The sequence below is a fragment of the Morone saxatilis genome, unplaced genomic scaffold (genome assembly GCF_004916995.1).
Source record: "Morone saxatilis isolate NCDOM2014 unplaced genomic scaffold, NCSU_SB_2.0 Contig9, whole genome shotgun sequence".
Taxonomy (NCBI): Eukaryota; Metazoa; Chordata; class Actinopteri; family Moronidae; genus Morone; species Morone saxatilis.
In genome coordinates, this window is record NW_023340268.1 from 6,940,887 (window position 1) to 6,956,492 (window position 15,606).

General features: G+C 41.8%; 1 protein-coding gene across 1 annotated transcript in view; it reads left to right on the top strand.

Annotated features, from left to right (window-relative positions):
- skiv2l (SKI2 homolog, superkiller viralicidic activity 2-like) overlaps positions 1 to 14,700 on the top strand; it is a 15,519-nt gene extending 819 nt beyond the window's left edge. The window contains exons 3-27 of the mRNA XM_035681671.1: positions 540 to 661; positions 1,470 to 1,587; positions 2,052 to 2,166; positions 2,286 to 2,360; positions 2,443 to 2,496; positions 2,588 to 2,751; positions 2,967 to 3,122; positions 3,283 to 3,428; positions 4,338 to 4,484; positions 4,576 to 4,660; positions 4,762 to 4,868; positions 4,997 to 5,143; positions 5,219 to 5,315; positions 5,425 to 5,637; positions 6,658 to 6,768; positions 6,905 to 7,016; positions 7,147 to 7,265; positions 8,534 to 8,665; positions 8,956 to 9,093; positions 9,179 to 9,283; positions 10,624 to 10,759; positions 10,920 to 11,046; positions 11,988 to 12,198; positions 13,083 to 13,193; positions 13,996 to 14,700. Of these exons, the coding sequence (XP_035537564.1) occupies positions 540 to 661; positions 1,470 to 1,587; positions 2,052 to 2,166; positions 2,286 to 2,360; positions 2,443 to 2,496; positions 2,588 to 2,751; positions 2,967 to 3,122; positions 3,283 to 3,428; positions 4,338 to 4,484; positions 4,576 to 4,660; positions 4,762 to 4,868; positions 4,997 to 5,143; positions 5,219 to 5,315; positions 5,425 to 5,637; positions 6,658 to 6,768; positions 6,905 to 7,016; positions 7,147 to 7,265; positions 8,534 to 8,665; positions 8,956 to 9,093; positions 9,179 to 9,283; positions 10,624 to 10,759; positions 10,920 to 11,046; positions 11,988 to 12,198; positions 13,083 to 13,193; positions 13,996 to 14,385 (3,438 nt within the window). The 3' untranslated portion in view covers positions 14,386 to 14,700. The remainder of the gene's footprint in view (positions 1 to 539; positions 662 to 1,469; positions 1,588 to 2,051; positions 2,167 to 2,285; positions 2,361 to 2,442; positions 2,497 to 2,587; positions 2,752 to 2,966; positions 3,123 to 3,282; positions 3,429 to 4,337; positions 4,485 to 4,575; positions 4,661 to 4,761; positions 4,869 to 4,996; positions 5,144 to 5,218; positions 5,316 to 5,424; positions 5,638 to 6,657; positions 6,769 to 6,904; positions 7,017 to 7,146; positions 7,266 to 8,533; positions 8,666 to 8,955; positions 9,094 to 9,178; positions 9,284 to 10,623; positions 10,760 to 10,919; positions 11,047 to 11,987; positions 12,199 to 13,082; positions 13,194 to 13,995) is intronic.
- The last annotated feature ends 906 nt before the right edge of the window (positions 14,701 to 15,606 follow it).

Below are 15,606 nucleotides of genomic sequence, written 5' to 3' on the forward strand. Positions count from 1 at the left end.
TGTGCAACCACAACATTGGGATCACCTTCCCTGTAACATTCAACACCATAGCACTCACTTTACGTTTACAACAGTAGTCTAATCCAGTGGTTTAGGGTTTAATAATAATGCAATATTTCTGATATTTTCCTACACCCCTACGGTTTACTACACTTGTCTGACAGCATATGATGCATTGTTATAGCTTCAACTATCCAACAATATGTCAAGTAACTATAAATGCTGCTTCCACATTTTCTGTATTGATGATACAGTAATATAACACAAGATTTACAGAGGCATTTTTTCTGCAGCACTTTTGTTATTTATACTACTTTTTTGTGGTTAAAAATAAATGTTTTCACATGTTAAAAAATCGTTAAAATTAAAATTAAAATAATAATTGACATATTCACATTTACATGTTTTGTTCAAATGTGTTACATTTGTTTAAAGATGTTTAATTGATAGATGTTTGATGGATAGATAGATAGATAGAGAGATAGAGAGATAGATAGATTGAATTTACTGTATATCTGATCTTATCTGTCCCTCCACAGCTCCCCCACGGGCTTCCTCCCACCAGCCTGAGCCTGGATACAGAAGTAGAGAAGCAGTTTTTACGGGACCCTTCCTGGCTTCCTATACACGACACAGACTTTGCCTTCCAGAGGTTTCTCAAGTACGTATTTCTGTAAACAATCTTATTATTGCTAGTTAAATAATAAACAGTATTTTGAGAACATGCTTTTCTTGCCAAGACACGTAGCATTCAGTCCCTGAATTCAGTCCTATGAAGCTTGTGAAGTAACACTTTATACATAGTATAAATAGTGCCAGAAAGTCCAACTTCAGAAAGAAAGTAGCGGTGGATGAATGGGTTAAGTACAGGACTCACGGTTTGGCTACTCTGTTATATATATTTTTAGACTTACTGTATAATTTAGTTACTTTGTTAAGGAGCTTCAGTTTTCCGTCGCTGTTTAGGGAACAAAAAATCTTGGTTAGGTTTAGGTAATGGTTTGGAAAAACCTCCCACTCACACGAGCATGGATACCTGGCCAATCATAGCGCTTGAATGCTATGCAGGGCGTGTCCTGCCATGAAAAGCAGTGGGATCCACATCACTAGTTTTACGGCCACCAAAGTTTCTCCTACAGGTTTGGAAGGCTGAGCTGTATTCCAGTGGTTGCAATCTGCAACTCCACCACCAGATGCCACTAACTCATACACACTGGTCCTTTAATGTTTCATGTTTCTTCATTAAATCAGTTTGATCATGAAAGTTATTAGCTCCATGACAAATACTTCAGATGATAGCATTACAACATTATCTGGTGTTAAAACAACAAATAACAGAATTATAACGAATCCAATGCTGATAAAGTAAACATTTTCAGATAGCACTGATTAATCTGAGTCATTTAATTTTTGAAATGACTGTATGTATCTATATGAAGATGTAACTCTTGTGTTGATGTCTTCACCAGGGTGACTCAGAGAGAAGTTAATGTCGACTCTCTGCTCAACTGCACTCCGTCTTCGCTCCACTCTGGTCTCTCTGTCGTCAGAGATCCAACCACAGGGATGCTGCTGGACTTCACAGAGGTAGCTCACAAACCCACCGGCCCACTCTTCCCTCTGCACTGTTATTATTTAAATTGATTCGCTGATTGACAGAATTTTAATCTGCAACATTTTTTAGTTGTATTTGATGCAAAAATTACAAAGATTTCCATGTTTTAGCATCTCAGATGTGCTCACTCAAACTCAATATATTTGGGTTTTGGGCTGTCAGTTCAAAAAAAGGAATTTCAATATGTTTCCACTTTGGAAAATTGTGATGGGCATTTTTTTTTTTTACTATTTTATGATATTTTACAGACATAAACTTTTAATCCACTCTTGCAGTCCTCATCCTGTTTTAAACACTAAACTAAATTAAATTGTCTCTTACTGAGAAGAAGCTGTTGTGGTATAACTCGAGAGAAAGTGCCAATTTTGTTACTTAAAGCAAAGTAAAGGTTAATTCAGCTACTTTCAGGTCTGTTGCGTCTTTAATGAAACTTTAGGTTTTACTGGAGAACACTGGCCTGTCAGCAAAGAACTCACTTTCATTTCAACGCCAACCCGGGCCCCCTTCAGAGAGCCTTCGAGGAAGCAACACCAACTACCCCTTTCTCCCCGGTGAGACTAATTCAAAGCATTTTCTCTTCAATAATTTACGTAGTCTTCCAGTAGTTGAGATGTTTGCAAGTGAGGTGTTTTCACTTTGTCCCTGTAATCTTCCAATATCCATTTAACAGGAGGAATGGAGGAGCTTAGTCTGGACCAAATCAAGAAGAAATCTGAGCTGGAGGAGGATGTCGACTTTGAGAATGGTGAATTTTAAATTTTGACTTGTAGGGTTGAAATAATTGTGAAACGTCTGTTGTTACTTCAGCTAATATCTTTCCCTCATAGATTTACTCAGAGTCCCACCTGGACTTAAAGCTGGGATGGACTTCACTGACAAAGGTTAGATATCCTACTTTCCTATGCAAAAATCCCACAGGGGTTAAATGATCATTATATAATCTTTTACTTTTTAAAAATTTGTATCCTGAAGATGCCAAGATTGCAAAGGCAGAGGTCAACCTCATGTCCCTCCTGTCCGCACTGGATGACATTACTGCTTTGCAACCTGAGGAAGAGGAGAAAGAGGAAGGCAAAAGAGTTGAAGAAGCTCCCAAACTACCCAGAACAAACAGCCTTGAAGACCTGGTCATCAAGGTACTGCGACTTGTTTGTTTCTTTTTGTTTTTCACTGTAAAAATGTAGGTGGAGTAGGGGAATTGTGTGTTACGTTACTTAAATTGTAGAATTTAATGCAGTCTTACCTTTTCCAAACCACAGTAATACTGTAATAAAAACAACCTGGACTCCAATTAGGCCTCTAGGCTAAACATTAACTGCACTGAAATCTGGATCTCTTCCTCTGTCTTCAGAATGCTGTGTCATCCTCATCTCCCCCAGAGAAAGGAAAAGATGAGAAATCAAAGCCAAAAGAAAACCCAGTGGAAAATAAGAAATGGGCCATCCCTGTCAACATAACTTCACCCTGCGATGATTTCTACAAACGCATCCCCAACCCAGCTTTCAAGGTGGGTATTCTAGCAATACACTTGCACTGTTTGTGCAATCTTGTAATCGTCACACCTCCCTCCCTATTCATTTGTTGTCTATGTGTTTCTCTGCGATGAATCATCACATAAAAAGCATCCTGTGATAACTGATCTGTGTCTCTGCCCTCCTCTGCTCCAGTGGCCGTTTGAGCTGGATGTCTTCCAGAAGCAGGCTGTGCTGAGGCTGGAGGCTCACGACTCCGTGTTTGTAGCCGCGCACACATCAGCTGGCAAAACAGTGGTGGCCGAATATGCCATCGCTCTCTCACAGAAACACATGACAAGGTGTGTATTTGTTGGTACAAATCAATTTCTTCTGCCCCCACTATGTGCGTAGGTGCACAGCTATGCAGCGAGCTAAAACACACTTCCAGTAAATGTTGAAGACAGCAGTTTGTCTTTGAAGTTTTTTTTACTGGAAGCAACTGTGAAAACTGTACTGAATCAAATTTAATGAGAACTTACATACTTACTGAACATAAACAAGAGTTAGAGCAAAGGTGAAACTACAGGAACAGGAAAAGTATAGGCTAGCTTACATTGACGTATTACAAGTGATACAAAAACATTAAATTGTTATAGAAAGTGCAACACAGACGCTAATTCATCTAGTGAATAGTCAATTAAGGTTAAAAGCAGCGCTGTAGCACTCGAGTCCAGTCTTAAGGAAGGAATATATGTTTATTTTTAATGAAGTAATTTCCTCCTTCAAAACAAAACCATTGATGAAGCACGCTTGTTTAGAAAACGGGTATTGGTTTAATTCAAAATCCATCTAGAACGGGCATTAACATTGAATATTTTGATATCTCAGTGTCTCTCCATTTTCTGTTATTTGGAAAGGGACTTAAAAGAGCTTTGAGAGTTTCCTCAACTCACAGAGGAACTAATGTCCAAAAAAAATAAAATTAAAGTAATTGGAGAGTTCTGATGAAGGCACAAAAAACTGCAGCTCATTAAAATAAAGTTTTCGCTGCTGTCTGAAGTGCCTCTGCTTTCTCTGCATGTTGTTCTACTTGTTTTCTACACAGATATGAAGATTCCACTAATAGCTGTGTGGAATTTAGTATATATGAAGTAGCACTTCTACATATCTAAACAGGATCAACATTTCCTTCCTATTTTGTATGTATGTGTTTTCTGGATGTGCAAATCACATTCAGACTCTCTCTCTCTAATCTGGTGTTTTGATAGGACCATCTACACCTCTCCTATCAAAGCCCTGTCCAATCAGAAGTTCAGAGACTTTAAGAACACGTTTGGAGATGTCGGACTCCTGACAGGGGACGTCCAGATCAGCCCTGAATCTTCATGTCTCATCATGACCACTGAGATCCTCAGGTACCCGAGCTATTGGTTGTGAATGTTGAATTAACGCTTTTGGTGAAAAGGAAAGAGCTTTTAGCTTTCTTGCTTTCTGTCGCTCCACCAGGTCCATGCTTTACAACGGCTCAGAGGTCATCAGAGACTTGGAGTGGGTGATCTTTGACGAGGTTCACTACATCAACGATGCAGAGGTCGGGAACTGCTTTCTGTATCTTTCGTTTACCTAATTTATTCTTGAATGTCAATAATAAGATCTCCTTTCCTTTTTTACCACCCCTTTGTTTTTCCTCAGAGAGGGGTTGTGTGGGAGGAGGTTTTGATTATGCTTCCTGATCACGTCAGTATCATTCTCCTCAGCGCCACAGTCCCAAATGCTCTAGAGTTTAGCGAGTGGATCGGGTAGGTGCAACACTACCAATTATTAGAGAGCCTCTTGTGGTAGGATTTGCCAGTTTGTCAAAATAAGACACAAGCTTGTAATATTAACTGCATTTTCTTTCTCTCCCTCGTCAATTTTTTATACCTAGTCGTATAAAGAAGAAGCACATTTACGTGATCAGCACATCGAAGAGACCGGTGCCTTTGGAGCATTTTCTGTACACAGGAAACAGCAGCAAGACTCAGAAAGAGATGTTCCTGCTGGTGGATGCTGTGGGCAACTTTCTCACTAAAGGGTACAACTTTCTCACATCTGCGGCCGTGTGGTTCTTCTGTCAATGGTTGTTAAAGGAATTGTGTTTGTTGTTCAGGTACTATGCAGCTGTTGATGCCAAGAAGGAACGCACGAGCAAACATGCCCAATCATTTGGCGCAAAAAATACATCTCACAATACCTCAGCTAGTCAGGTAATTCCTTTCCTTCCTCTATTGTCTCCTCCCTGCGTTTAGATTTTTCCTCTAACAACATCTTCATGCTTCATGTTTTCATCCCTCTGTGTGTTTTTTTTCCCTCCAGGACCGAGCGGTGTGGCTCACTCTCCTGCACTACCTGTCCCAGCGGCAGCAGACACCAGTGGTTGCGTTCACTTTCTCTCGGACGCGCTGTGACGACAACGCACGCTCGCTGGACTCCATGGACCTGACCACCTCCATAGAGAAAGCCGAGATCCACTCGTTCTTCCAGAAGAGCCTGAGTCGCCTCCGAGGAGGAGACCGACAGCTGCCTCAGGTAAAGAACGGTCAGCTTAGCCCTTAGAGTTTCTCCCCTCAGGCTTTTATGATGTTGCAGATAATAGAGACAGAAAGCAACCACTAGGTACAATATTGATCACAAGGGAAGGATAGGAAAAAGATTTTGGTGGCATGTAAACTGCACTGGGCAACTAAATTGTACCTGTCTGTTCAACCAGAGTGCAAACTCTGATTTAAAGTTGCACTAATCAATATTTTATATTAGAAAAATGATCAAATTACTGTGTGTAATGTGAAAGAGGTCTCATGGTAACAAGCTCACACAGAATTATCACCAGACTCTGAAGCTCCCCTCGGCTCTACGGAGCACCTGCTCAGCACCAAATGTCAGAGTTAGTGCCAAGTTAGCAACCGGCTGGTGAACACAGTAGTGCACATATTTCCCTCAGGAGTTGTTGGACATGAAAACAGAGCTTAAAGAAGTATAATAAAGTAATAGAATATTGATATGAATATGATAGTTTTGAGTTTGTGTTGTGCAATTACATCCTGTATGCAGGGAAGTGTTTATATCTCTATTATCTAATTTGGCCTAAATTAGGCATTTAAAAGGATCTGTTGGCAGAAATGGAATATAATATTCATAGATATGTTGTCATTAGTGTATAACAAGCTTTGTTAACTTAGAATGAGCTGTTTTTATCTACAGACGCCATGGGTTGCCTTCTAAGGAGGCCACCATGTTGAATTGTCATGTTAGATAGGGCTGTTTGTGTTTTTTGCACCCTTTGCGTCCACTGTAGTTTTCCCCTTTTGTGCTTGGAAGCGAAAGGTGAAATGAGGGAGATGCAATCTGCAACTACAGCGCTAAATGCCACTGAATCCTCCACACTGGAGCTTTCAAGCATAAGAAGTACAACCCCTTTCACTTTCCCGTTTAAAGTCAGATCAAAGTGAAACAGCACACCCAATCCTGACACATGTATCTATATGGTTCAGCCTTAATTTACAATAAAATCAACTATGATACGTGATGCTAACACTTACAAATGTTTAGATTTTGCTCATGAGGGACCTGTTGAAGAGGGGAATAGCAGTCCATCACAGCGGGATCCTGCCAATACTGAAGGAGGTCATCGAGATGCTCTTCTCACGAGGTCTTGTAAAGGTGAGTCAGACGAACACATCAAATACCAGCTCAAATATATGCCAAAGATGGCAAACCAATTTTTCTGCTCTTTCAAGCAAAATCTGCCCACACGATTAAAACAATACTCCTGCATCACCCCCCCTTAATTTCCCAGGTGCTGTTTGCCACTGAGACATTTGCAATGGGAGTGAACATGCCTGCCAGGACCGTGGTGTTCGACAGCATCAGGAAACACGACGGGACCGGCTTTAGAAATCTGCTGCCAGGTTCGTTGCTCTCTGTCTCTTTCATCTGAACCAACATTTGTTATGCTCTTTCATCTCTGAGGATGAATTGCAGTCGAGGAAAACAGCAGGATTTTGATATCTCTTTTATGTTTTGAACTGTTCTTTCAAGGGGAGTACATTCAGATGGCGGGCAGAGCAGGCAGGAGAGGCCTGGACCCCACCGGCACCGTCATCATTCTGTGTAAAACTGGAGTTCACGAGATGGCAGACCTGCACGTCATGATGCTGGTGAGGCCCTCCGTGCTCCCACACTAAGAACAATGCCTGCCACATTGGTTTACATAGGATTCTGTGTGGTAATCTCCTTCTAGAGGTTTCTAGTCAACATTGCAAGATACGTCTAATCTTTTAATGCAGCGCTCAGCCTCCTGTTTATTTTGGCTGTGTTTCAAGAAAGGTGTTGCTGGGTTATTCATTTAACATTTAATTACACAGTTGAGTGGGTTATTTTAACTCACTTTCCCTCTGTGCCAGTTTGGAGAGGAGTGTTTCGATTTCAATGTTCTCCTCAGCAGAAATAATTCTCCTTTATCTCTAATAGGAGCTTTATCCTCTTGACTAAATGTATAAATATGTAAGTTGTGTTGTCTGTTTGCTGTAATACAGCTTGTGCTGTTTATTTTCAAAGGTTTACATTGGCACGGTTCTGATTGAGGGAATTTATTTTTCATAGACCACAAAGTCTTAAAAACGCATTAATGAGCCACAGAATTAAAACTCTCTGCAAGGTTTGTGTGTTTGTGCAGTGTTTAGGGTTTCAGTTATAGCCACCCTAAATCCACAAGCTGTGTGCCTTTTTTTTTTTTTACTGTTGATTTGCACCACAACCCAAGATGCCTTCAGTCCAGTTAGGCTTGTTAACATTAAGTATCTTGTTTCACATATCAGTGCCAGAGTCGCAGTACCTGGCTATATGCTGAGGTGTTATTAGCTGCAGTTTTAGACTAAGGTAGTAATAGCCTACTCCCACAGCTCCACAATTATCTGAAAATTAGATTTCCTCTTCTATTCATGTCAGTGTCTCTCAGTATTCAGATATACAAAAACTAGGTACTTTCATTGCATGCATCCGAGGTTAGCGGTATCGACATATTAACACATTTCTGACCTGCTAAAAGTACCTCTGCCGCTTCAACAGAAGTTGTCTTGTGTTTCCTTTGACTTGTAAGTTAAAAAAAAAGATTAGCTGTCATTCCTGTGCAAAGTGTGTGTGTGTGTGTGTGCGCATTATAGGAAGTAATTGTTACAATAGCTAAAATAGTTCCCAACAAAAACACAGTTTACTCCTGTTAAAATTATTTACCCTTATTTTTTAATGAAACTATATATTTATTATTGTTTATGTTTTTTAAAGATGGTTGTCCTCAGTCCCTTGACTCCTCCATTAAAGCTGAAATGATACGTCGATTTTGTCAAATAATTGGCATTTATTTTAATTATACAATACATGTCTTAAACTTTTATTTTATTGACACCATCGTCTTTGTCTGGATCAGGGTAAACCAACCATCCTCCAGTCCCAGTTCAGACTGACTTACACTATGATCCTCAACCTGCTGCGAGTCGAAGCCCTCCGTGTGACCGACATGATGAGGAGGAGCTTTTCTGAAAGCCACAGGGACACTCAGGTAACATACACCAGCAGAACATAACAGATTTGATCATAAAGGCTATACTGTACATGTAAAATAAGTAAACGACATAGACACAATAAGTGCAGTTAGAATAGGAATAAGACTAGAAAATACGCAACAGTTACGGCTTTATCTCACTTTTATTCTACTCTAATCTCTCCTTCTGTCCTCCTCCTCACTCTTCTTTCTCACATCTTCCCTGAGTCATGACAACCAACAAATGTGTTATAAGAGCTCTCCTTTTCCTCTCCTCTTCTCCTCTTCCCCTCTTCCTCTCGATGTAGGCCCATGAGAAGAGGATCAGCCAGCTGAAGCAGATGGTGTCCTTTCTGCCTCCCCTGGACACAGAAGGCCAGCTGTCCGACCTGTTGCCTTACTACCACACCGTAACGGAGCTGCGGACCACCACCGAGGCCCTCCAGGTATAAAACACACACATTTACACGTCGAATATCAAATTCAGACCATTTTTTTTCTACATTTCCTTCCCGATTTCTCTGCTTTCAGCGTGCAATTCTGGAGTCGGTCAACGGGCTGAAAGCTCTGTCTGTGGGTCGGGTTGTGGTGGTGAACAACAAGCAGCACCTCAATGCCGTGGGAGTTATCCTACAGGTATGTGTGTGTTTATGTGTGTGTGTGTGTGTGTGTGTGTGTGTGTGTTTTTCATCATGGCTAAAATGTATTGTGCTGTATGCAGACCTGTATTCACTACTTTCTAAAATCCTGCAAAGTGAAAATATGTTGTAGGGCAGCCATATTCTCAAATTAGTTGAACTACTCCACAATCTTCACAGGTAACCCCTGGGGTGCAAGAGCCCCAGCTGGGAACCACTGCAGTAGTACATGACTTTTTGAGTCACCAAAAATTTTTATTAATGAATTCATTTTAAGGCAAGGATAGGTAATGTATTTCAGAAGCATTTGTTGTTATATTTGTTGAAATTATCTTTACATCCCGATCTGTAGCTTGTAATCAGGTATCTGTAGCAGTCGCAGGCCTGTAATAAGGGTTATGGTTTGTATGAATGAGACATGAGGTAGTTGGATACAGTTAGCGATGACGAAGGAGGGACACCTGAAGGGACAAGGTGGGATTTTTTGGATGGATACTTTCAAAAATAGCCATTCTAGCCGTCTCTTGCTAGTTTCTCCAACGTTACCTACCCTAGTTTAAGTAGTAGTCTATTGTGCGCTTTAAATTCTAAGTGGTTGTTGCTGCTTTTCCCAGACACATCAGACTTTACAGCTACAGCTGTGGATCCTTTGGATTGTACCATGATGATTTTCATTCTGTAGGAGGCGCCTCTGGTATTTGTTTTTTTATAGAAACTCTTGATTAAAGTAGAGCAAATGGATGAGGAACATATAGGTAAAAAAACAAAAAACAGGTCAAATAAACAGACGTTGATACACAATTATAACATGCTCAGGGTCGTGTGGGTCTGGAGGCTATCCCAGCATGCAGTGGGCAAAAGGAGACATTCATGCTGGACTGCTCAGCAGTCTGACACATGCAGACAAACGCATTCACACCTGCAGGCGGTGTAGAGTTTCGGTATCACCCAACCTGCTTGTCATCACACTCTGGGAGGAAACTGGAGAAAACATGGAAACTTCACAGAAAGGTTCATGCTCCATGTTTTTGAAACATTCAGAGCATTTTGACCAAAAATAAATTGGTTCAGAGCCTGAAAAAAACAGGGTTTCTTTGGGAACCAAAGTGCATGCGGAATATTCTACAGGTAGTTTTCCATTGTGCGACGCCATCTGTTGATAACGCATCCTTGATTACTATAGTTCCACTCAGAACGCAGTGGAAACACGGGCTGGTTCCTAGATTCTAGCTCCAAGAATCGTGAACAGAACCAGATCACAGAAAGAAGGCCAGACTGGGCTATGAGACAACACTAACTACTGATTTCCTGTTCCTACATCACTTCACTCCATGCCAGGTGTCCAACGACTCTGTGAATCGCACCTTCACAGCTCTCATCATCTGTGAGAAGGGCAATGAAGAAGGGGAGGGAAAAGGCAACAACAGCGACACTTTCCCTCACCTCTACAACACAGCTCTCTTCATACCTGAAGGTTGGTTGGCAGACAAGATACAGACACATATACTTTTCCCATTATTTCTACCCCAGTGCCTCCAAACATTCACTAAAACCCACACACGTACATTTATATTAACCAGTTTCTTCACAGATTGTATGTTTGATGTTTCCTTCGCTCTTTGTATTTTCGTCAGGCCCTTGCAGCCACACGGTGCAGAAGTTGAAGCTTCAGGACATTTCAGCCATCACAGTGAAAACCCTCAAAGTGATACCAGACAGAATCATCGATAACTACAACAAGAGGCAACAGCCACGATTCAGGTGTGTGTGAGCTTGGTTGATGTCTTTATTGTGGAGGGGTCTCACTGTGTGTTCACTGACCCCAAAATTACCTCCTGATAACCATTTCAACTTTACAGTTCTGCTATTCCGCTGAAAAATTGAGAAGCTTAATTTAAAGGTGCCCTGTATTGTTTGTATCATGCTTTGTGTATGAGGACACACATACACACAGACGGTGCGATTCACATCCCACTGACGGACAGTCGGCGGCAGCAGAGCGCAGAGAAACGCTGTTAGCTAGTAAACATCGATGTGATTACAAATATTATTTGCAGCTTTGCAAATGTTTTATAAAGGAGTAAATGCATTCAGCACACTTATTAGACCTCAAGGATACACACTATCCTATATCGATACTGTGAGACGTAACTTTTGTTATTTTACAAGAAAACTTCACAGAGCACCTTTAAGTCCAAAAAAACAAAATCCAGACAATATGCAAAAAAGAAACCCTTATCTAAAGAAATAATATGAAGTTATATTATAGTTATGTATAGGACAAACACAGATTTTTAAGGTCAAACCGCTTTCGCCTTAAAAACCTGCCTCTGTGGATAATTCGGCTCCTGGTAAAAACCTCCTGAACGAGGAACACTGAAGGAATTGCAATGCAACAATGATGGTGAAGACAACAACTCCCATGATCCGTCTTTTGTTATTGTTCTGCTGTGAGAGACATCCTAGTGGCAGAAGTTAAATATTGTATATTAAATCATTTGTACCTTCTAAGAGTGCGTATATTTGTCTATTTCTGGTCATGCTTTATTAATATATGTATATATGTATACTATATCACAAAACTTAAACTGTTTATTTCTGTCTTTCTATCAGGCCACTCAGCCCTGTCAGTTAAAAAAAAGGGCATCTTTGTTGCTGTCTTCCTCTTTCTCATTGTCTTCCTTCACCCTCTTGCCCTTCAGGCTTGACCCTCCCGGCCAAGCCATCTCCACGGCGACCCAGGAGCTCCTGCGATTGGCCGAGGCCAGCCCCAGCGGGATAGTGAGCCTCGACCCCGTGAACGACCTCCAGTTGAAGAGCGTCGATGTGGTGGAGGGCTCCATGAGGCTCCGTGTGCTGCAAGACAGCCTCAGAGAGTTCAACTGCATCCACTCGCCCACTTTTGCAGAGCAGGTGTGTGTGTGTGTGTGTGTTTGTCGATGGTTGATGTGTTTAATCACTGAGGCAGTCCTTGAGGGAAGTTATTTATATTTTTGACATGCTGCAGAAGAATGATTTGGTGGGTTTTATTCCACTGTTTGATAATGAAAACATCAATTTCTTTTGTGCAGTCACTGCATATTTAGGCAGCTCATCAACATCACACCCTTACATAAGACTCTTACTTTGCAATTGGCCTTGTTTTGATGCCGCCTCTCATTTCTTTCTTTTCATTCCAGCATCAGTTTCCTTTTATCCCTCCATCATTTCTCCTCTAGTTTCACAATAACATCAAACTTAGCCGCAAGATTCCCTCTTTTGTGTTGTGTATCCTGTCTTCCTGGCAGCCACGCCGAGGAGATAAGATGCGAGGATCGGAGCCGACTGTTTCTATAATTACCCATATAGGCTCATAGCTGCAGCTCATCACTGTCTCACAGGCTCAGCGTGTCATTTGAGCCATCTCACACACACACATGCACACACACATGCATGGGCTCTCATTACTTTGCAAGATAACAAGCTCTTACTTGCAGTATCACTGTCTCCCCTCAACACCGTGGATTCACACTTCCTTGTGTCTTTATGCAGCATTGTGGGTATTATACAAGCAATGGTTAATGCAGTATGCCCTACAACACAAGCTGTTGGTATACAGTAATTGGCCTCAGTGGGTTTATGTAACATATTCACAAAGAGATTCAACTGTGCTGTCAATGAGAGTACAATAGACAACGTTTCCTCTCTGCTACAATGCAGTGTTGCTTTTTTTGTTGCACTGAAATCAGGTCAAGTGCTGCAGTACTGCTGTTGTATACTCAAGTTAAGTAATCACGGTTTGTGTGTGTGTGTTTCAGTTTGCCCGGGTTAAGGAGAGGATGAGTGTGCAGGAGGAGCTGGACATGCTGCTATTCCTGGTGTCAGACCAGTCTCTGTCTCTGCTGCCTGAATACCACCAGAGGATCAAGGTTTGAATCAGATATTTGACTCACTGTCTCGACCGGTTTCTGTCAGGGCGATTTTAATTTTTTCTAGAATAAGGTCACTTCAGTCCTGCATAGTTTGGTTTATATATTTAAATTGAAATCTCTGACCTTAGTCTGATCTTTGAGATGATTATTTATAAATTTTGTTATTTTTAAAGCATTTACATTTAGGCCTAATAGCTTATCGTTAAAAGCAGGGATATCAAACTGCTGGCCATCATCATATTGGGATTCCAGATGCACTTAATTCATTTTCATTATTTATTAACCTTGCAATATTTTTTTTGACTAATTGATCAGGCAATCAAATAATAAATGAAAATTCTGAAAACTTCCCATCACAGTGTCCCTGTGGTTCAGGGTTTAAGGTGCCGGACCAAACATGCTAGCATGCTAACATGTGCTTATTAATCCAGATAAAAGTACAGTTGAGGATGGTGGGGATGTTATGTTTTTGGACAACTGAAATATTTGACCTGATGATGGCGCTAGATGAAACATTAAGTCACAAAATATTTACAAATTACATTCTAGATCAGTATTCCTATAATTTGTAATATTTATTTATTTATTTAATCCATTAATTAAAGCTTGACTATATTTTGTGATAGAAATTGTTGTTTTTTGTGACCATTGAGTAAATTTGAGTTAATAGATGGGACAGAAGAATATGATTCAGGCAAGATTTTTTGATTGAGTAGAGTAGTATTTTAATTGAATTAGAACCTCTATTGATCCTGAGCAAACACTCTAAGAGGTTTATTTCCCCACCGGTCTGCCCCAGGTGCTGCAGTCCCTGTCGTATGTCGACAGCAGCGGGGCGGTACAGCTGAAAGGCCGCGTCGCTTGTCAGATCAGCAGCCACGAGCTGCTGCTGACCGAGCTGCTGTTCGAGAACGTCCTGAGCCCGCTGGCGCCCGAGGAGAGCGCCGCCCTGCTGTCCTGCTTGGTCTTCACGCAGAACACGCAGGTGGAGCCGCACATTACCAACACACTGCAGGAGGTAAGAAGGAAGTGGGATTTTTGTTTAGAAGGTGAATTCTTGCTTGTAACTCATGAAAAGTTATTAAAGCGACAGGATGTGTGTGTACTGACATACTGTACAAACTCTAGGGGTGACTCACACACTCACACACTGTCGCTCTCATGTTTTATTACACTGTGCTTGCGCTGATTTGACGTGTAACTTCCTCGCCCCGCAGAAAAGACAACAAGGACACTTCACCTGACTCACCCCAGTCACTCACTCACTCACTTATTTATTCATTCTGTCTCTGTTGAATTCGCCTTTGCCGTGTCAGAGTGACCTGCCTCTGATACATGAAAGTGCTTTACGAGCGACTAAATTAGTGATGACCCAAGCTCCGTAGACCTACAATAGGAGAGCAGTTTGTGAAACAGATTTCTGGAACGTAAATGACAAGGTCACCCTGTTAACAACAAGAGGCGAGAGAGAGAGAGAGCGATGCATTCAAGGGCCGCCTGTAAAACTAAAATTTCTGTCGTCCAGGCTTAACTTACTCTTTCCCACCTGTTTTCCACATCTCTCTCCTCTGTGTGTGTGTGTGTCACTGCCCTGATGCCTGTTTCCCTCCCGTCTCTCTTTCAGCGCCACGAACTCGGCGTGCCCCGTCCCTCCACCCCACCGGCCGAGCCCGGCAGAGGCATATCAGCGGACACCCCACAGACCCCCTGAAGGAAGCTCTTGCATCGGCCCCAGTTCACACCGTTTGCCCCCTGCAAGACCGGTCGGTGTACTGCTCGCGCCAACCGACGGCCCATCCGATCACGGTCTTCAACCTCTTAAATCCGCTTGACACCTGGAGGCATCTGGCCTGCCCCTACCAACTGGTATACTCCCAAACACCTGCAACCATCCCTGCTGCTCATTCCAGTGCTCCTTAACCCCATCCAGGACCTCCACTCGCCTCTACTCTAACTCAACCCGCGCTCAATTCACCTCCCTGTCCTATCAGGGGCCACTCTGCACCAACTGAAAACCAGCTCGTACCCTACCTCACAAATGCACCTCGCCTATCGTACGCAGTAGCCTCTCTACCCCCCAAGCCAGGCCCTGTCCACACACCCTACCTCCGGATCTCACTGCACTCGCAACCCTGTCAATGGTGTTGAATCAACATGCTTCTGTCAAGCACCTAGAGTTCAAGGCCAGCATTAACAAGTGTTAATGCAAAGGCATGTGATCAGAGGTCAATATTAAGATAATGTATTAAGATTAAAGCTGCAGCTAACGAGTACTTTAATCATCAAGTAATTGGCCAATTCTTTTGTTGATTTATAGCAAAAAAAATGTTGATCCCAATTTCCAGAAGCCCAAGTTGATTTCAGTTAACAAAAAGTCTAAAACCCAAAGTTATTCAGTTTACTATAATAC